Below are 20,964 nucleotides of genomic sequence, written 5' to 3'. Positions count from 1 at the left end.
TATATATATATATATATTTATTTATTTATTTATACAACCAAACATTTAACCTACAGTATAAAAATGTTGCATGGAGCCAAACAAGGAACTCAGAACTTGACGTGCACAGTTGTCATGCTGATGCTTGTGATGATTCACACTTGAACATGTAAAAAACCTAAAGAAGTGATACATTTTCAAAGTAGCCGAACTAATGCAAAAAGTATGACTAAAAATATTTCTCACCATTACATTACCAGGTGCAACTTCAGACACTTTAACCTTACACTTCAGTGCAATAATCTCACCTGGACGAAGAAAATGAAGTGCTTAAAGGAGGTGTTGAGGTGAGCCTCTTCTTGCAGCTGCATCACAGAGTCAAAATGTTGGTGGTAGATATGAGCATAAACCCTGAACAAACGCTTCAGGATGGTTTTGGCCACAGACATGAAATTCTTGGGAAAGGGAACTCCTACGGAGCAGAAGGTGGTGGAAAAATACTGATGTCAGAAGCAGGAAATGAACCATTATAACAACCTAACTGAATTTACATTTATTGAACACACACTTCTAAATATTTAAAAGTGCTGGGAGCAAGTTAGAAAATTTTCTAAAGCGTATTTTTATGAAAGCACACACAACGTTCTAAATCAAACAAAGAGGAAGAACAGCAAATTTAACAGCAAAACAATTCTCAAATCTCATTGTGTTTCTGAAACATGAAAGCTATTAACAATTCTCAGTAAATTTTCAAAGGTTAAAAGGTCAAATCAAGGAAACGGATTCATGTCTTAAGACATCAGAATTGCTTGAAGTGTATGTGACTGTGTCTGCTCTTCCTTTGTGTAACTCACTTCTACAAAGGTGAAACTGAAACAAAAAAATTATGAAAGTCCCAACTAAACCAAACTCACCAATCTTGGAGGGAAAAAGGGTTTCATCATCCAGCTGATCCTGCACCCAGGTCATCAAGTAGTCAATGTACTTAGGTGCAGAGCATTTGATTGGCTTTTTAATATTGGTGCCATCAGCCCAGTGATACTCATACCTACACAGAAACATATACATACAACATGAAACCATGATGTTTTTTCCCCTTTTAAGACAAAATAAAGTAGCAGATGAGTTTTAAAACAGAACAAACAGGAAATGTAAAATGTCATCTGTCTCATTCTTGATATCAGGAAGTAAACCCTCATCTCTTCCTCTTGATTAGAGTCTGAGCACAAACAGTCTTGGAAGGAGAGGGGAAAGAGGAAGTGCCAAATCTAGATTCTAACTAAACAGACTATGCAAACAGAGCACATGCAAAGTTTATTTCCTGTTTGTCCTCATATGACATTTACGTTTCAAGACTCGCTGTCTTAACCATTGTAAATAAACGTGTTGGTGTCCCGGACAAAATGTTGTACAGTTTCTAAAACCAGATCATTTCTCGACACTGTGAAAGTGACAAATTAGAGAAACGTAACACTTTATGAAGGCAATTTCAACGGTTGCAACACTGGTTACTTCTGGTTTAAAGAGTGAACTATTACAACCCTTAAAAGAGTCAGCTGATTCCCCTCTTCCTGTCTGGGAGCATCGTGACTTTCCCTCACTGAATTCAGCATGAAGTCAGTTGAACTGAGTTTTATTTAGATCATAATCTGGGATAATATGCAAATCGGAGCAACTAAGGATGTTTAATAAATCCTGATAACCAACACAGACTGCAAAGCTCCAGTTCAATTGTCTTTTCATGTCTCTAAATTAATGCTCAGCTTCACACTGGGTCTTTGGCATCAATTAAGGATGTACATATGCTAAAAACTATTACGTTTAAAAATAACTGAATATCTAATTTGATACACTGGGTGTAGGTAGTTAATGTGTCATGCTCTGAATACTGCAGGCCACAAAAAAATGCTACCGTTAACTTCAAAATTGTAATTATATCAGTAATAATTTCACATCCTATTTGCCAATGAAGAACAGTACACATTGTAGCTGACATCACACTTTATATTCAGTTTGCTGCTTAAAATCTTGATACAAATTAGGGAACAAAGACAGCTGGATAGGCAGATGGATTTGTTGCTAAATACAGCATTGATACTGATTCACTGTTAATCAACACTAAACTATGTTGAGGCACAGTTTTTGCATAATTAACTAGTGGACAAGAACAAGATCTATCAATGTCTTACTACATCTACGGCTCCTAAATTACTGGAGGAGCATTATTTCATTGTATTACAGGTCTGAACTGAGTGCTTCAAACAACATTGCACCACAGATTAATACGGCAGTTGATGACAAAACAAAAATCCCACAAAGGTATGAAATATCTTTAGGAAATGATTGTTTCAGATATAGCCAATCCCTCCGATGTTATGATGCAACCAGGTTCTACCATCTGAACACTTCTGTTGACAACAAGGCTTGTTATCTTTTTTAAACTCTTCACAGAAAGAAAATATTAAAATTGGAATTGATTTTTTTTTCTTCTTTTAAAATGTGACCAAGGCATATTCAAGATACTCTCATTCAAGGTGTACATAATTAAAAATCAGTAACATAATATATTTATGTTATATTACACCTGTGGATTTTTCAAAAGTTTTCCTAAAACTTTTATCTAAAAAAATTTATTAAAAAAAATTTATAAAAAGAGGCTGCATGAGTAAAAAAAAGAAAATGTTTATTACCTTGGTCCTGCAGACATCACTGAACAACTGGTCTCAGTGCAGAACTCAGTGATGGTGCCATACAGCATGTTGATCTGGTTGAAGAAATCCACCGCTAAAAGAAAGAAAAAAATACATTTGTGTTACACTATTGTAAATATGAACTATTACTTAAAAAAGGCTGCATAATGAATTGTTTTAGCCTCATCGATGTGTTTACTGATGACCAAGATCTGCTACATGTGTCCTCCTCTCTGCAATGAGTCTCCATCTGACCAGTTAAAGATTACCGGTACTACCTAGGTTACTCATTTCAGCCTCCCTCTCCTCACTAATCAAGGCGAATTAGCCTTGTATGTACAATTTGTTGAGATACTTAACTAATACAATATTTAAAAGTTCTGAAGAACTGTGTTAAAAATTGTAACCTTCTAATATTTAGTTAACATCAAGAGAACAACTTCTGCAACATTTATCACAGTTGGACTGACACTCTCACACTAACTACTGTGCTCATATTGTGCCACCACTCAACAGCTTTATTTCCCAAATATACTACAGAATATACATTCTATATATATTCTAATTTCATAAGAAAAATTAAAAAAATCTGTATCTGCTTGAGACCTGCCTCAAATTTGTTAAGACATTTTAACCTTTAAATAATAATTTCCAGCCTCAATCACTCCTTACTGGCTAATATTTGGCTGTTGAGTTAGAATTACTTACAATTTCTCTGCTGTACATTCATTCAACTCTATACTGCAAAGACAACCTTTTCTTTACATAGATCAAAGATTAATCTTAACATTGGTCTCTAGTCAGAGTTGTAAAAGGGTATTTGTTGACTAGGTGCGTGGGCTTATTGTATTTGTTCACTCACTGTTGACAGCAATCCATTCATTGAGATCCTCTCCCTCAGGCAGCATGACAGCCTGTCTCAGGTTCCCGCTGCCCAGTGTAGCCTCAGCATGTTTCAGCAGCTCGTACTGGTGGGATCCTTCTGGGATGTTTTTCTTCGGCTTGAAGGTCTTGGATGAGCGACTGCCACTGCAGAGAAATGAACACAACTGTGCATAAATAAAGGAGGATTGTGCCAGTGCAATGGAAGTTAAAACATAAATTAATCATATATAAAATGTCATGTTGTGCACCACATCATCTTCACATTTGATTTTTAAGGATGACGTGACAAGATAGGTATTAAGTCTGGATGTCAAAGATACTGTTCAGTTATTTTCCATGCATGTTAAACATGGCATTACAACACATGCATAGTTAGCTTAATGCTAAGTTACTTTGAAGCATTATTGTTTTTATTTTTAATTTGAATGTTCTTAAGGTGATTTTTTTTTTCCTTGAGCAAAGCACAGCATAATGAAAGGTACTGTACAGATTTTAAAGCCGCTTGGCACATGTATACAATTTTAACAAATAAAAAGAATGAATTCAAACATATAATAACCAATATCATGATGCATGCTCAATAATCCAGGTAGAAAAATCTAAAAAAAGTTAAGTCTGGTCCTCTGTACATTCAAAAAACAAAACAAACAAACAAAAAAAGGTAGAAACGTTTCTCTTTCATTCGAAAGACTTCTTCAGTCTGAGGTGCTGTATTCAGCTCAGTCTTATAAATAGCATCTTCTCGTAGTGGATCAACCAGTTTGCTGCAAACAGCCAAAACCAGTTGCTCACATGATCAAGAAGGACCATCAGCCTAACAATGGATCATTAGCACCCTGATGGCTGTTTACTATTCACAGGGGGCTGAGTGATACTAGCATTCACAGCATTGTAAGAGGGGGACAGTTGAACCCGGAGGCCTCTACCCCTGTTTAATGATGGACGATTTCTTTTCACAAAGATGGCCTCCTTTACTCCTCTCTCCAACCGTTGTTCCTCTCTATCCAGGATGTGAACATCTTCATCCCTGAAAGAGTGACCGCTGGCCTGGAGATGAGTGTAGACCACAGAGTCCTGGCCTGATGATGTTGATCTTCTGTGCTGGGCCATCCTTTTGGCCAGTGGCTGTTTAGTTTCCCCGATGTATGACTGATCACAGCCCTCCTGACACTGAACAGCATACACAACATTACTCTGTGCTGGGGGATAACCAGTAATTAAAAATGTAAAAAAACTGAACTACAAAATAGCTTCTTTTTTTTTCCCAAAAAAAACAACATAACATGAACTTTTATTGTTTTGTTGATTATTTGAAATCCACTATTCTTTGCTGCTTATGCAGCTTTCTCTGGGTTCTACTTGTGTTGTGCAATGTGCACATAGGAACATTCATTTCAGAGAAAACAGCAAACATACCGTAGGTTTCATCTGAGAGATACATTTTTAAAAACAACACGTGCTTTTTCTGAACTTGAATCTCCTTCCAGGCTCGATTGAGCAAGAAGCTGGAAGGTTAACACCTATAAACTTGATGTGTAACGCTGTCACAGCTATTTACGGCAAATTAAAACTTATACAGACATGCTGTGGCTCGTTTTCAGAATAAGACATCACTTTTGTGCCACAGCCGAGTTGTTGTTGGTGTAAATGACGGTAAATGTGATTGACTGTCATCACAGTGTGACTATAAACATGGAGATTAATCAGCTTGATCCGTGTTTGGAGAGCTCCAAAAGACAAAGATAATGTAGTTGTTGTAGTTGAAAACTACTGTTAACCAACCCGGCCGTAAGTTAGCTTTAACCACTAAGCTAACCAAGTTAGCATACACAATCGGTAATAAAAAATAAATAAAAAGTTATTTTACACTGAAGATTTAAACGAGAACAGCTCAAAAGCAACACAACTTCGACGGATGGCAATCCTATGCGTGAGAAAGATTAATTCAATTTTTAGCTACAAGTTTTGAGATGCGGTTGGTCGACTAGTTTTCTGTTCCGTGTCTCAGTTGAACTTCCTCGGGTGAACTTGATAGAAGCGCAGCTAACAGATTAACCGCAAGCTCCGCGACAGGAAGCAATGCTTCAACTTTACTTACAACAAGAAGCTCATCTTCACGAAGAAGTTGTTGAAAGGTGTAAACTGGAACTCCTGGTCCCGGTTCAATAAACAAAAAAATAGTTTTAGAAATGTTTATTTAACCAGCTTATTAGCGTCGAGTGCTCGACGTAAACTGCACCCACTGCGACTCTTCCTCTGTTGGCTGAGCAGCTGAACCTTCAGAATGTCGCCCCCTACAGGCTGTAGCTGGTATGACACGTTCAACAAATCAATACTGTTTACATTGTTTTCTATATTATGATCCATCCATCCATTATTTTTACCCGCGTCTTCCTTATATTATTTTATATTATTATTAATTATGTTACTTGTGTATTATTTTAGTGTTTGTAATATATATTACAAACACTAAAGTGTATATATGTATACTATCTGTATTACTTGAGTGTTCGCCAGCTGGTCTAAAACATTTGATTGTACATGATGATTGATTGTTTTGGATGGGTGTGTTTTGCACGTGTTAAAAGCCTAATTTTGATATTCCAACAGTACGGAGGACGGAATGTGACTAAATGAAATAAATAAATACATAATAATGAAATGTATCATTTAATTATTAAATGCATCATTAAATCATTAAATATACAATAAAATGATTAAATCCACAATTAAATTATTTATTTCATGATATATTTATTTATTTATTTATTCATTATTTAATGGTGTATTTAATAATTTAATTGTATACTTAATGATTTAATTATGTATTTTACAATTAAATTATACATTTAATTGTTATGTATGTATTATTCATTTATTTCATTTTGTCACAGTCCGTCCTCCATACAACAGAAGTTGGCTTGAAACGCAACAGTCAAGACAAGTCAAGTCAGATTTATGTGACGGCTACCTATGGGACAGAACTGGTTGGCAGGGCGTAGACTGAGGAAGTCCTCTGGATGGGATACAAAACATTTCTCACTTAAAGAGACTGGTCCAAATTACACAATGTAACCTTTTTTGTTGTTATCTACCTGGATGATTGAGCTTACAACCCTTTTAAAAAATATATTTAAGTAACGTAAAGAAACTCCATCAATTGGGCTGCAGTAACGCTTTAAAGCACACTTGTAGAAAAAAGGCCCCTGCCCTCCCAAGCGTATGTTGTTTATTGTGAAACTATCTAAAACTAATTGACCTTACAGATTAATTTCAAAAGATTTATAAATTTGCATTTCATTAACTTGTGTTTATACTGCAACTTGAATGATTAGATTGGTGTGAGCAGTGTAATTGGGATTAGATTTTTGCAAGGTTGGAGAAAACTTAACTTTATAACTAAATTCATCTAATTTAATTTTAATGTACAGTTTAGTTTAAAGTGTGTGCATATTTGTACATTTGAGTCTTCACATTCACACTGATAAATAATATATTGACTCGGGTACTTCTATTAGTCAAATAATTGATTTGTCATAATTGTTAGCTTTTATATAGACATAAGAACGTTGATAAAAAAATCTAGTTTAAAAATCAAATACTGCTTTTATGTACATTTGTCGCAACTAAAAATGTAACCATATGTAGTAATTTAACTAACTACAACATTTTGTTAGATTGAAAACTTTTAGTTCATTTATTCAGGCACTATTTAATCTCCGTCCATCCTCCAGCCATCCATCCATCCATACATCCATCCTTGTGAGTGATATTTTGTCTTGTGATATAGTGAAACTCCATATTTTTATTTTATTTTACTCACTCTCATAGGAAGAAGGTAAAAATGGCTCCAAGCTGAAAGGGGCAGGAGAAGCCTGAATGTTCGTCTTGATGATATCTGTTTGAAAAGACTGAGCATTTCTTCTTGGTCATACATGCAAAAAAAAAAAAAAAATGACAAAGTAATCAACATAACTAGAATCAGACTCAAAATGACTCAATAACTCAAAATGTTTTCAAGAAAAAAATAATAAAATAACTTAGAAATTACAAATGCAAAAAAAGGACCACATCCCATCTGAGTCCTTCAGACAGGGTGTTGCTGCGTTGGAGGGTGTGGAGCCTTTTTAAAATCCTGTCCAGGGGCCTCATTATCATGCACTACAATATTTAGCAGATAAAGTCCGTTTTCCTCCATAACATTTATTTTTACAGCTGTGGGGAAAAACAGTTGATGCTTAGAAAACGTTGTCAGAACAAATATCTTCCCGTGATAAGATACTGCAACTGATAACACTTTGTTTTTACATTATGTACATTTATTTAATGTTGATCTTGTTAGGTACTTAAAGAGCTCCCAGCTGCTGTGGGAGAGGCCCGTGGGTTTGGGCATGCCGTTACAACATATAATCAAACCTAGCAGCGTTTAGAGAAGCATGTGATCAGGAGGTTGCTGATTCGAATCCTCTCACCCCTACATTGCAATTTTGGGGGAAAGGTGAAGCACACACACCTGCCTCCACACTCATTTGCCCCACTCTGGGCTGTGGAGCAAGGCCCTTATCCCCCAGATCTGTTACTCAGGGCACCCTGGATGGCAGCCCTCTGCTCCCTGCAGTAGCTCATTGTGGTTGCATCAGGAAGGGCATCTGGTAACTGGGAAGCTCAGTCCTCACCTCCTTCTACAGGTGTGCAGTGGAGAGCACCCTGTGCTACAGGATCAACATGTGGCATGGAGACTGCACAACTGCATAAAGGAAGCTTTGCAGAGAGTGGTGAAGGCTGCACAGAAGTCTGTTGGAGTCAGCCTCCCCACCACCACAGGCATCTACACCTTCACATGCAGGAAGAGAGCCACCTGCATCATGAAAGACCCCACTCATCCAGCACACACACTTTTTGCCCCGCTCCCCTCAGGCAGAAGGTTGCGAAGAATTAAGTGCAGAAGCACTAGGCTGAGGAACAGCTTCTACCCTGAAGCTGTTAAGACTCATAAATCCCTAACGGGAGAATCACTGTAAGAAAATTAAAAAATACTGTAATGTCACTTTAATTGGTGATTTGGGGGAGTGGTGGTGCAGAGGTTAGAGAAGATGGAAGTCACAGGTTCAACTCCCGGTACCATCAACATCAAAATGTGGGTGGAAAAGGTGAAACACCCACACCTGTCTCCACCGTCATTTGCCCTATTCTGGGCTTCTGAGCAAGGCCCTTAACCCCCACCATCTGCTTCCTAAACAGGTCTCTCTTGAAAATGAGTTCTCGTGACTCAATGAGACTACCTGTATAAATAAAGGGTTAAAAAAAAAAAGATACTTATATGTGCTGCTGATTATCCATGCTGCTGATCTCATGCTGCTGATTATCTCATGCTGCTGTATTCATTCGTACCCATCTGCTCACCACAGACTCATGTTCGGGCTGCTGTTGTTACACCGTATCGTTTTACATTATTAGTGCTTAGCGTATATCTTAGATCTTTTATATTTTAGATTCTTATACTGTTTCTTTTGTATTTTTGCTATTTTTGGGTGTAACTGGGATCCTGAGTACATAATTTCGTTCCACCGCATGTACCACTTGTGACGTTAATGACAATAAAATTGACTTGAACTTGAAGCGCCAGTCTGCTTATTATATGATATATTGGCCTGCCATACTCATGACGTAAGGCGCACGTAGTTTGGGCGGTTTGTAAACGCTCTCCGCTCCTCCTCCTCTTCCTTCACACAGGCTGAGCTCTGACGGTCCGGGTGGAGTATTTTATTAGAACCAGCCGGCTGTAGCGTTCCTCCTCCTCCTCCAGTGGGTCAGAAATGGCAGCGGTCAGGACTCTCAGGAAGCTGTGTCAACACACCCGGTACCAAGTCTGTGAACTGCACACGTCGGCCTCGAGGTGAGTGGATCTGTCGCGAGCTCTCGCCCTCAAGAGTCTGACCGATTTTAGTTAGACACACAGTGAAGCGCCGCCATCGATCGAATGGAAATATGGATAAAATCACGTCTCTGGGTTTATTTTGAGTTCTACCTCCGTTGTCGGATTTATTTGGTGCTCACGGAGGAGGCTCGTCAGTTAGCTAAGCGGTTTCTTTCATTTGATTGTACTAAATGTCCGCAGTTGGTCGTGCTGCGGGGCGCCCACTAGCGGCGTGCCGGTAGCATTGCAGCAGGGGGAGGCTGATGAAATCGGGGACGGGGCTTGCACCCGGTGGGGGTGACAGGTTTTTACAGGAGATCATCATCAAGGTGTTGGTTTGCATGCAAGCACACATTCACTTGTTTATTATATTTCATATTTGATGGAGTTAATCTAATGAAAACAAGTGCTGTGTGTGTGTGTGTTGTGCTGCAGAGGACATGTCAGGAATTTAGTGTAAACTGAGATGCATGTAATTAGTCTGATGTTGCACACACTCCCAAATAAATTAAACCTCCTCGTGGTTCCTGCACATGATCTGCATGATCACAGTGGACAATGTCCAATCTGTGGTGTGTAAGGCGCATGTTATTACAACTTCGATAATCATGAAAAGTGAATTAGCAATGCAAAAGTATTAAGAAATGTGTAAATAATTAGATAAATTGAGTGTAAAAACCCATCCGTGATTCTCCCTTTTAAACTACTGGTTCAGTTAATCAAGTTTTCCCTCGGTAAACAACATTTTAGCTAAATTTGTGTGATTTTATTTAAAGTTTGACACATTTTTCCTTGAGTGTAGATGACTGTCCCCGTACTCTCATCAAACACGTCTCCTTGGGGTTTAATTGGTTTTGGCAGAAAAACAGAGGTTCTTACATCACAGATGATGGTTCATTAATCTTCAGTTATTGGCTGTCGCTTAATGTTTGGTGTTATATAATGTTAAACCTTGTAAATTTGGGAATATAAACAGTTGGATATTATTGCATAAGCATGTAAATACATTACGGTGATATTAGGAATATGATTCAGTCAAGTGGAGATGTGTTTGCCTCTAATTTTAGAAACTAGAACTGGTTCTTCTCCAAGCTGCATGATTGAAAGTCAGGAAGCAGATTCTGATTTCAAAACTTCTGATAAGTACAGACCACTTCCAAGTACTAAATGAGTTTTAGAGAAATATTGTAGAGACTGGTTACAGTTACAGCTGAGGCTATATGTTTCATTTTGTACTTACCGTTTAGTTACTATAAATTCACACTTCTCTGCTCGTCTCGATATCTTATGAACTCAGGCAGGAGGCGGTGGTCATCTCAGGGAGGAAACTGGCACGTCAGATTCGAGAAGACACCCGGGTCGATGTGGAGAAATGGGTTTTAGCTGGCAACAGTAGGCCACACCTGAGCGTGGTTCTTGTTGGAGAAGACCCAGCCAGTCACTCCTATGTTCTCAACAAAACTCGAGCTGCAGCTGACGTTGGTAAGTAGGGGAGAATATGCTCAAATGTGGAAAATATATATATATATATATCCTACAGTATAAACACACAAAAAAGATAAAAGTGTCCCAATATCCAGAAACTAGGATTTCAGATTTGACTTATAGTTCAAAAGATCAAGATCTGAATGCTCTGGAGCTCTTTTTGTCTTGTTTAGCTAAAATGCACTTAAGACATAACATCTAAACAAGAAAAAGATTTCATTTATGTTCATCACCATCGTAATGTGGCCACTACAAGGATAAATTAATATAACTGTCTGAGGAAGATTAATGTTGTAGCTGTAATGTGGGTACATGAGTTTACAGTGGTGGTAACTTAAGCTAACATTAATAATATGTATTGGTACTTCAAAAAATGGACAACTAAAAGGCTATTGGTTGTCCTGCATGCATGGTGTTGTTCTTTTTTTACTTGAAAAGCTGGTGAATATTGGGGCCAACAAGAAGCTTCAACCAGCGTTTTAAAATATTTAGCTTGTGTGTTTAATGTTTTCTCACTTTGAACTCCTACAGGAATCTCAAGTGAGACGATTCTCAAACACTCGGACATCAGCGAGGAGGAGTTACTGGACTTAATCTACAAACTCAATGCGGATCATCGCGTCAACGGCCTGCTGGTCCAGCTCCCTCTGCCAGGTACATGAACACTGGAAATGTCAGATGAGATTAGGTAATATGGTAAATCCCACTTGTGTTGGATTATTTTTGCGGGAGGGTTCTAAACCATGATGGAAAGCTTAGAATTCAGGTGAACCTAAAACGCTGTTGGTTTTTGTTTACTTTTGAGCTACTTTGTCTGTTTGTCCTGACTGTAACTCGTCTTTATTTTCACCGTAGATCACATCGATGAGAGGACGATCTGTAATGCCATTGCTCCTGCCAAGGATGTAGACGGCTTCCATGTAGTTAACGTTGGCCGCATGTGCCTGGATCAGTCTACCATGCTTCCTGCCACACCCTGGGGAGTCTGGGAAATTATCAAACGCACAGGTAACAGGAGTTACCTGTCACTTCACATAACCCCGAATTAGAAACGCTGTTAAATTAATCTTTATTTGTATTTTTCAGGAATTCCTACTTTTGGAAAGAATGTACTAGTTGCAGGGCGCTCCAAGAACGTGGGCATGCCCATCGCCATGTTGCTACACACAGACGGCCGACACGAGAGGCCTGGAGGTTGGTTAGTGTATATCTGTGTTCACATGTGAAATTACATTTAGGATAAAAGTTAAGTGTGTATATCCTTCTGTTCTGCTTCAGGTGATGCCACAGTCACCATTACTCACCGTTACACTCCAAAGGAACAACTTTGCCAGCACACTAAAATGGCGGACATCATTGTGGCTGCTGCAGGTTTGTCGCTTTTCATTTGTCTGAGGTGTTTATAATCTTCAGTTTTTGAGGGGAGTAAATTGTTTAACCACGGTACTTTTCTTTGGACTATCAGGAATTCCTAAGCTAATCACAGCAGACATGATCAAAGAGGGAGCAGCTGTGATTGACGTGGGAATAAACCGAGTTCAGGACCCCGTCACTGGAAAGAGCAGGCTGGTTGGAGATGTGGATTTTGAAGGTACAGTAAAGATGGAGTGGGACTGGTTTTCTGCTCTACATTTTCCTCTCTCCACTGTGTTTGTAACATGTGTTTTCTGTCCACATTCAGGCGTGAGGAAGAAGGCAGGATTCATCACCCCGGTCCCAGGGGGAGTTGGACCCATGACTGTAGCAATGCTCATGAAGAACACCGTCAAAGCTGCCAAGAATGTCCTGCAGATTCCTCCTGAGAGAATCCGTTTGGCTGCTGCATCCTAATGAACCAGAGCGTCCCCAGCTGCAGTGACTCATTCCACCCAATGACACCCCCTCCTATTTTTATTTTTTACCTTGGAACGACTGGCCAAGCGCTTGCACACAAACTAGAAAGAGGAGAGCTTTGAGGCTCTCTTTCTGCTGACGACTTTCCGAGCGTCACGTCCAGCCATGTACAGTATAGTCTGTTACATCCACTCATGCAGCTGCATGTTCTTTGTAACAGTAATCCTCAGTTGTAATGTACTTCTTTGACATTGAAGTTTTTAAAGAGTCTTGAGAGATTGTTTCTATTTATTGCTACAGAGACACATTTTAAACATGAATGCAGTGATTATTTATAACTAACATATGAGCAGTTAAAAACAGAGTGACTGAATCTTGTTTGATTCTTTGTTAGTTTAGGCTCAAGTATTGGAAGTGTTAAGGGCTAACATCATCAGGAACAAGGATGTTTATCAATATACAAGCTTTAAATATTCACTAATGCCTTTGCAGAACATTTTAAATGAATACAAGTATCTTCTCACATTGTTGCTTTCTATGCACAGTCAGAAAATAAGATGGGGTAATTATATAAATAGAAATAATATAACAGAATTGTATTTTTCACAGGAAAAACAAAATAATCTGTTGACACCTGATAGACTGACCTTTTCAGGTTGTCCTTTATTTTACAGCCCCTTTTTTTTATTTGATCAATTTTTGTCATTTGTAAGGTGAGAAATACTGCAGATCTTTGTTCTTATACACTGAATTTGTTGGATTTGTTTGGATCTTATGTCAGTGTAAAGTTTGTTATTTGACCTGTTTATGTTTGGACATTCATTGCTGTTCTGACAAAGCAACTAAAAAGTAAAAAAAATAAAAATCTGTAAGAATTAAAGAACTTTTATAATATATACCAGTAAACATGTCAATTCTTCTAAAGACCACATAGAAATTAGCTGTATGATCAATAGTTTTAGGAAGTTTTTGTGTTCTGCAGACATTGGATAAAGTGAGCAGACAGGGTAATGTTACCATTAGAAATTCATGAAATATATACTCCCTGTGTATATTTACTTTCATTGACAGCTCAAAAACAAAAGTACAAAAAAGAAGAAACTGGAAATATAAGCTACAGGTTTCACCTGAAAGGGAAATGCACAAAATGCACTTTTTATTAGGACACAAGAGAACTGCAGAACTGATCAAATAAAAACAACTGGAGTCATTTTCCTTCTATAGAAAATTGCATATGGTTACTTAGTAACATACCTATTTTGTCACAAATCGTGTGTGATGAAGTAATATCAAAATGATGCTTAAATATAAAACAATAACATAAATATCACTTTAGTTTCATAACTGGGAGCTTTGATTTATCCTATAGAGACATACCAGCTCCTTTTTCCACTAAATAAAATTTGTCCAGAGCAGCAAAGCGTATTTGAAACTTATTTTAAATACTATTAATTTCCTTGTAAATTCTGATCAAGGCTGCAGGGAGTTGCTGCAGAAGAACTGCAGATTACAGTTTACCACCATTGTACTTAAATGCACTTCTTTGAGTGAAACTAAACCATTTATAGCATGTGCAGTAATACTAACCTGCTAGCCAAGATGAATTTAACCTCTAACTGCTCAAGTTGGTTTATCCAGAAGAAATACTGTAATTTAACTCGAGCACATCTTTAATGATGCTTTGGTGGAAGCCTGAAACAGGCAGAAGAGAACTTGGAGAGGGGGAGGTATGCACATGAAAGAAGAGGAATGAAAGCTGTAGTAAGACAGAGTACATGTGTGTAAATGAGAGGAAGACAGGTTGCTGGACAGGTGGAACAGTGAGGCTACAATGAGCAGAGGTCACAAAGATGCAAGACTTCAAGTACTTTAAATGGGGAATGTGGTAAAGAGGTGAAAAAATAGTCCAGGCAGGATGGAGTGGATGGAGAAAAGTTTCAGGAGTGATTTATGTCAGCAAAAGTCAAAGGAAAAGTTTACAAGACAGCGGTGAGACCATCTATGTTGTGTGGTCTGGAGACAGTGGCATTGACAAAAAAAAGACAGGAGAAAGAACTAGAAGTGGAAGAAATGAAGATGTAGATGTTCTCCTTAGGAGTGACAAGGATGGATAAGATTAATGAGATCATCAGAGGTACAGAACAGGTTGAACAACTGGGAGTTAAAGTTAGAGAGGCCAGACTGAGATGGTTTGGACATGTCCAGAGGAGAGACGGTGTATTCATTTAACCTTTATTTGGACAGGTTAATCCCATTGAGCCATGGGGACTCTTTTACAAGAGAGACCTGATTTTTTTTAACAGTGATGGCAACAGGGAGTAACAACAACAATAGACAGTCACAAAAGAGGCATACAAAATTTAATATTTTTCTTTTTTTTTTTTTTACAAATCAAAACAAAAATAGCAACCAAAAGGACATTCAAAAGGAAAAGTAGTGAAAAAATCAAAAGGAAAAGTAGTGAAAAAAAAAACAAAAAAAAAACAGCTAGATTATAAGGCAGTGTAGAAAACTAAGAACAGAAGCACGTCTGCATTGGTTTTTGCCATGAACTTAACCAATTTTTAAAGCCACTTAGAGAGGTCAAGGTCGAGAGCTTCAGGTCTTTTTGCAAGATATTCCAGGGAACAGGAGCGGAGTAGGCTCTTTTACCTAGTTCAGTCCGCAATATTGTATTGATAGAAGGATGTTAGAAATGTAACTTCCAGGAAAAATGCAAAGAGGAAGGCCAAAGAGGAAATATATGGATACAGTTAGAGAGGACATGGAGGTAGATGGAGTGAGGACAGAAAATGCAGAGTGAGATGCAGAAGGATGACTTTGGCGACCCTTGAAGAGGGAAAAGCAGAAACAATGATACTCCAAAATATGGTAACTCAGGTCTTGGTTATTAGCCAGTCTTCATGGTCCCAAATATAAGTATTCAAATCATTACTTTTAAATCAAATCATTTACAGACTGTTTTAAAATCATCAGTTTTCAATTAGAGCGAACAAGTCTATGATTATATGTTTATGGTCGGTAAATCTTAAAAGTAAAGATAGAAGTACTTAAGCCCTCACTATAAAATAATCTTGTGTGTCGTAAAAGTGTTACTCTTTAAAGAGTAATAAAATAAAGATGCTATTAATAATTTGTGCTACAGCGGAACCTTTGTTTTGCTCCGAGGCCGATTTGGCAGACGAACGCGTTTCCGGAAATGAGCACAGTGTTTCCGTTTGTCCAAACTAGACTTTGAAAGCTGTAAACAATTTGTTTCTCCGCGATGGGTCGCAGTAGATCACCGGACAGAGCTAGAAGAGAGGAAAAGAAACGGAGACGATCTTCCTCCTCATCGTCCTCCTCCTCTTCCAGCAGCAGAAGCAGATCAAAGTCGAATAAGACGAAAACTCACAAAAAGAAAGGTTAGCCGACTCTTCTCAATATGAACTAGCCCTTTAACCCAAGCACACTGAGCATTTCTTTCTCCCTCAGATGGACAGAGAAAGAAGCGCAGAACTCGCTCTTCGTCATCATCGTCCACCTCCTCGTCTTCCTCCTCCTCTTCCTCATCATCTTCATCCTCGAGAGATGAGAAGAAAAAGAGGAAGAAAAGCAAAGCCAAGAAGAGCAAGCTGAAGAAGGAGAAAGCAAAGCTGAAGAAGGAGAAAGCTAAACTGAAGAAACAGAAGAAAAAGGAGAAGAAGTTGAAGAAGAAGGAGAAGATTAAGAAGGATGCAGAGGAGCCTCAGGGAGCAGCAGAGAAGCCTCCATCGTACCTGGAGATGTGGCAGAATGATGAGGAGGCAGAGGAGCTCGGACCAGGTGACACTTCACGTGCTTACATGAATACCTGAGGTCTTTTGTAAATGTTTATGACAGTGTGGCCAAAATGTACCAGTACCACAGCGCTTTGCAGCTGGTTTAAGAGGAAGGGAGTGAGATGCTCTACACAACACCTTTACATAGTCTTGAAAAGTTAAATTATTATTATTATTGTATTTTCCAGGTTAGGCCAATTGGTAAATCTAATGTGTCCCTACTAGGTGTGAGTGAGTGTGTCAATGGTTGTTTGTCTCTATGTGTCCTTGTGATGGACTTGCGACAGTCCAGGGTGTCCCCCGCCTCTCACACAGTGACTGCTGGATATGGGCACCAGTAACCCAAAAAGGAAAAAGTGGGTAAAAGTAATTAATGAATTGATGAGTAAGTATGGAAGAAAACAAATACCGGTGTATTGAAAAAAAAAAACATTTGTTTTTTCAGACTCTGCTCCTTGTAAATTTAATAATAGTGTATAAAAGATAGACAAACTCATCATGACGTTCACTTTTGTTTTATCTACAACATCAAGCTTTAAGTCTCTGTCTAACTTTTTTAAGGTTATGTGCCTTGTGAGATATTACAGACTGTGAGATATTACAGACACAAACTCAGAAATCCTTAAAAATTAATTTAAATTAAAGCGCACTGTCACTATTTCTTATGACAAATTGTAGCACCTATATGGAGACTATCATTTAGTTAATATTAGGTTTTAAAAAAACTAAAACTTTGTTTCACTATCATAGACTTTGTAGAATTATATAAATTAGTTTTTCAGTAGATGTTATAAATAATACCAGGAACATTGTCTACAATGGCTAAAGTGCATCTTTAGAAAGTTTGCTTTACAAAGTTTGCTTGCTAACATACAAACACAACATAATTTTTTTAAATGTATTCTCAGATCTGTTTAGTTTTACATTTGCACAAGTACTCCATTTCACAAAGCTTTTTTTCATGTTTTTATTCTGCTTTCCTCTCCAGTCATGACCGACGAGCAGAAGGCCCGACTTTCCACTAAGAGGCCTCTCACCAAAGAGGAATACGAGGCCAGGCAGAGCGTGATCCGCAAGGTGGTGGACCCTGAAACAGGACGCACCAGGTATGGTATAGGAACGACTGTAGTTCAGCAATAATAAAATGGTTAAAAATAAAGGTTTGAGATGACTGACATTCTTATTTTTCTTATCTTATCCAGATTGGTGAGAGGAGAGGGAGAGATCATTGAGGAGATAGTCAGCCGAGAGAAACACAAAGATATCAATAAGGTAAACCTTTCCCGTTTCCTGTTCCCATTGTTGCCATGAACTTCACACTGACCTTCTGTTATTCCCACAGCAAGCTACAAAGGGAGATGGTAATGCCTTTCAGAGAAAACTGGGAATCAACAAGTAGGAAAAATCAAGTTTCATTAAACATCACCAGTCTGTGACAGAGGTTTGCTCAAACTGCTGAAGTGTTCAGAACATTGAACAAAATGTTTGGATGTGTTGAGTCAATGAGGAGCTAAACAAGCAGCAACTTTACATGATGACAAATAGTTTAGCTTAATTTATATTTACTTTTTCTGTGTTAATGTAAAATGTTTAGAAATATTTCAAACGTTTGATTAGGGTTTTGGACTGGGTTGTGACGATAAACATTTAAATGATATTTTCATGAAATAGCAGCAATGATTACTGTATAATTAATGTAAACCACAAAGAGTTAGATCAAAGTGCTGTGTTTTTTATTTTGGCTACACCCTTTTTACATTCATTCTTTATTTTTCTATATAAATGCTTGAAATGTAACATTTTTGTTAAACGTCTTCATCATACTGAGCAAATATATTTTGCGTCCTTCATTTTTTGCTTCCATGAAGCCAGGCTATTATGTCATTTTTAGAGTTGTTTTTTAATTGTTGGCTGCTTTTTTCTAGGTCTGCCACTTTCTCTTCAACAGATATAGCAGATTGTCAGGCACAAAAACTAGGTGGAATCTTGAGTGGAAAAATATGCCAGTGTCTTAAAAAAGAAACAAGCTGAAAACCCTTAAGTCTGAAGAATTATTGGGCGGACAGAATAAGTGGACAAAAGATGAGTGGAGATATGCAGTAAGGGACCAGAAGTCAAGAGTTGAACCCAGCCCTGCTGTAACGAAGACTTTGAGGACATGTTGACTCAAATCAAACCCATCTTTAACATGAAGCTGAATCTTGGTCTTTAAAGTGCACACACAGGTCAACGTGTTTTAGTTTTTCATAACTTCTTTTTACTATGTTCATAAAATGTACAAAGGAAAAGATAAAAACAAAATTATCCAAAACCCACAAAATATACACCCTGTACAAGTCAAACATTTTCCAAGCATGGCTTGTCCGTTTTAGTTTTCCAGATATTTACAATGAAGTTGTTGAAACAGTTGTCACATTAGATCAACCCAGGAATCATCTGTGAAGAACGGTAGATTAATTCTTTAAAAGAACTCTACATGAACGACCGGTCTTCCTTTTTTAGGTCCGTTTGGGTGTAAACAGTATTTATTTGAAACATTTTCATACAACAATGATTATAAAGCAAAAAAACCCAACATAAATGGCCTTTGTGTTTTTATCACCACCACAATTGAAGCGATTGTCTGCCCCAAGGTATTTAAACTTCAGTGTTGTTCCAACATAGCCTATTATTTTCCATATTTCCTTTATATGTACAGTTGTTTTTTCCCAACAACTTGACCTTGACAAGCAGCAGAGGTACAGCGGTTTACTGTAAGTAAAAGCAGGAAACATTTTTGATTGAAACTGCAAGTTCCTCATGAGAAGCTCAGAGGGCAAAAGAAGATCTCAGATATAAAAATCGCTAATAAAGTGGTTGCAAAATTCCAAGGATTTTCAAAGTTGAGATATTTTCATGAAAAAAAACGGCAACAAACCAGGAATTAAAAATATTAAAGGTCACTCCTGAACCTGCATTTTGAATATAGTTGGGGAGATTTTGACTAAAACCAGATTACATGGCTGCACCACTGAAAAAATGATAAGACTGTTGAAACATGAAAAGTTTTGTTTGAAATTGTAAAAAAAAAGTTGTCTATGTTGATAAAATGTAAAAAAAAAAAAAAAAAAAGGCAAAATGATTCAACAAGATGCAATAAATTAATTCAGTCATGTGAATTAAATTTGAGATTTTCTGAACATAAATTTAAACATTTCAATTTTCATTTTGCTTTTATGGGAATACCATGACAAAAAAAACAAAACAAACAAAAAATCTTTGTTCAGTCGTGTACCTGAATTTAGAAAGATTACAACAAAAAAATGAAATGTTCAAAATCCACTCTTTATAAAAGTTGTGATGTAATCATAAGCAACTGATTTTACTTTAATCATCTTTACGTGAAACTCATTACACTTTTATCTGTCTAAGGCAAATAAAATATATTATTTGAATATGACACGGTCTGTTTAAATTTCCAGTTTATTTCTAAAAATTTCCTTGAAGTTTCCAATTAGAATTTCCAAAATCTCCCAGCTTAATTTCCCATGAAAAGTTTATATATATAATATATATTGAGGAGCTTTTACAGAATTTGAGTTTCCTTCATAGACCTGGTTTTTACTGCTGAAATATTTCAGGAATTGCAGTACTTTTTTCTTACTCAAAGTATATGTACTGTAATGCTGGAATAAAAACAAAAACATCTCCACAGAAATGAGCCATCTGTAACTTTACACTGATATCAGGTCTGTGCCTCTTTATTGTGAGAAATCTCCATTTGGTGAAAATGTGCACCTGTGCCTTGGGCGGCGCCAACATCTGGACATCAAATCTCTGCAGTTTGACGTCTGTGGATGTGCCAGTTCGACTGATTGTCAGTGCACGGCGTTTTCTTTAACGGTCTGTTTGATCTGGAGGTGCTGCTGAGTAATATTGCACATTTTCCCTTTACATTTGCGCCAATATTGGTCCACTGTAGTCAGCTTTTAGCATGCCTGTTAGAGGGGACAAATAACAATCGTTTGATAATTAAAAAAAATTATAATAATAAAATCACCCAATTTGACTAGTTTTAAAAATAAATGGCTAACATAATAAAGTGAGTCTCTCCTCTGCTTTCCTAACTTCAATAATATACAGAATTTACAATTTCCTTCCACATGGTCTTCCTGTAAAGGCGCAACATAAAGAAATACAGTAATCTATGGAGGATATTTAGGAGCACATTCAACGCCTCATTTACAGCTCAGAAAATTACCAGAAAGAAGCCAAAATATCAAATTTCCAAAATGGCTAATATCAAACATATAATATTTGACAGAAGTCCTGTTACAACCCGGGTGATCTGAAAGGAAAGAATAAAAAATACAATACTGTGCCAGGCAAAAACGTC

General features: G+C 37.4%; 3 protein-coding genes across 5 annotated transcripts; 2 read left to right on the top strand and 1 right to left on the bottom strand.

Moving 5' to 3' along the window:
• Window positions 1–287: 287 nt before the first annotated feature.
• On the bottom strand, window positions 288–5,821 carry mob1a (MOB kinase activator 1A; the record flags this gene model as incomplete). Its single annotated transcript, XM_037680393.1, is given in 5 exon segments — window positions 288–451; window positions 894–1,027; window positions 2,670–2,763; window positions 3,532–3,698; window positions 5,653–5,821. Coding segments are annotated over 5 exon segments (573 nt in total), but the record flags the coding sequence as incomplete, so codon positions are not given.
• A 3,439-nt stretch (window positions 5,822–9,260) lies between these two features.
• On the top strand, window positions 9,261–13,515 carry mthfd2 (methylenetetrahydrofolate dehydrogenase (NADP+ dependent) 2, methenyltetrahydrofolate cyclohydrolase). Its single transcript, XM_037680392.1, has 8 exons — window positions 9,261–9,450; window positions 10,769–10,953; window positions 11,488–11,610; window positions 11,812–11,964; window positions 12,043–12,150; window positions 12,235–12,327; window positions 12,422–12,547; window positions 12,638–13,515. Exons 1-8 carry the CDS (start codon window positions 9,371–9,373, stop codon window positions 12,784–12,786), a joined length of 1,017 nt encoding a protein of 338 aa, XP_037536320.1. The 5' UTR covers window positions 9,261–9,370; the 3' UTR covers window positions 12,787–13,515.
• A 2,455-nt stretch (window positions 13,516–15,970) lies between these two features.
• arl6ip4 (ADP-ribosylation factor-like 6 interacting protein 4) lies at window positions 15,971–19,676 on the top strand. 3 transcript variants are annotated; one of them, XM_037681032.1, is made up of 6 exons: window positions 15,971–16,193; window positions 16,264–16,593; window positions 17,578–17,695; window positions 17,792–17,861; window positions 17,932–17,984; window positions 18,515–19,676. In XM_037681032.1, the coding sequence occupies exons 1-6, from the start codon at window positions 16,055–16,057 to the stop codon at window positions 18,618–18,620; spliced, it is 816 nt and encodes a 271-aa protein (XP_037536960.1). In that variant the 5' UTR covers window positions 15,971–16,054; the 3' UTR covers window positions 18,621–19,676. The 3 variants fall into 3 exon arrangements, with proteins under 3 accessions (XP_037536960.1, XP_037536962.1, XP_037536961.1); XM_037681034.1 differs by having other exon boundaries at window positions 17,932–18,030; window positions 18,515–18,584; XM_037681033.1 differs by lacking the exon at window positions 18,515–19,676 and having other exon boundaries at window positions 17,932–18,296.
• The last annotated feature ends 1,288 nt before the right edge of the window (window positions 19,677–20,964 follow it).

This window comes from Nematolebias whitei, chromosome 8, assembly GCF_014905685.2.
Source record: "Nematolebias whitei isolate Nwh7 chromosome 8, NemWhi1, whole genome shotgun sequence".
NCBI classification, from domain to species: domain Eukaryota; kingdom Metazoa; phylum Chordata; class Actinopteri; order Cyprinodontiformes; family Rivulidae; genus Nematolebias; species Nematolebias whitei.
This window is presented reverse-complemented; position numbering and strand designations above follow the sequence as displayed.

Excerpts from the sequence above, each read along its gene's own strand:
- mthfd2 (XM_037680392.1), top strand. The coding sequence starts at position 9,371 with ATGGCAGCGGTCAGGACTCTCAGGAAGCTGTGTCAACACACCCGGTAC. Across the intron at positions 9,451-10,768 it reads CTGCACACGTCGGCCTCGAG|GCAGGAGGCGGTGGTCATCT; the intron begins GTGAGTGGATCT and ends TTATGAACTCAG. Across the intron at positions 12,151-12,234 it reads CCGACACGAGAGGCCTGGAG|GTGATGCCACAGTCACCATT; the intron begins GTTGGTTAGTGT and ends GTTCTGCTTCAG.
- arl6ip4 (XM_037681032.1), top strand. The coding sequence starts at position 16,055 with ATGGGTCGCAGTAGATCACCGGACAGAGCTAGAAGAGAGGAAAAGAAA. Across the intron at positions 16,194-16,263 it reads GAAAACTCACAAAAAGAAAG|ATGGACAGAGAAAGAAGCGC; the intron begins GTTAGCCGACTC and ends TTTCTCCCTCAG. Across the intron at positions 16,594-17,577 it reads GGCAGAGGAGCTCGGACCAG|TCATGACCGACGAGCAGAAG; the intron begins GTGACACTTCAC and ends TTTCCTCTCCAG.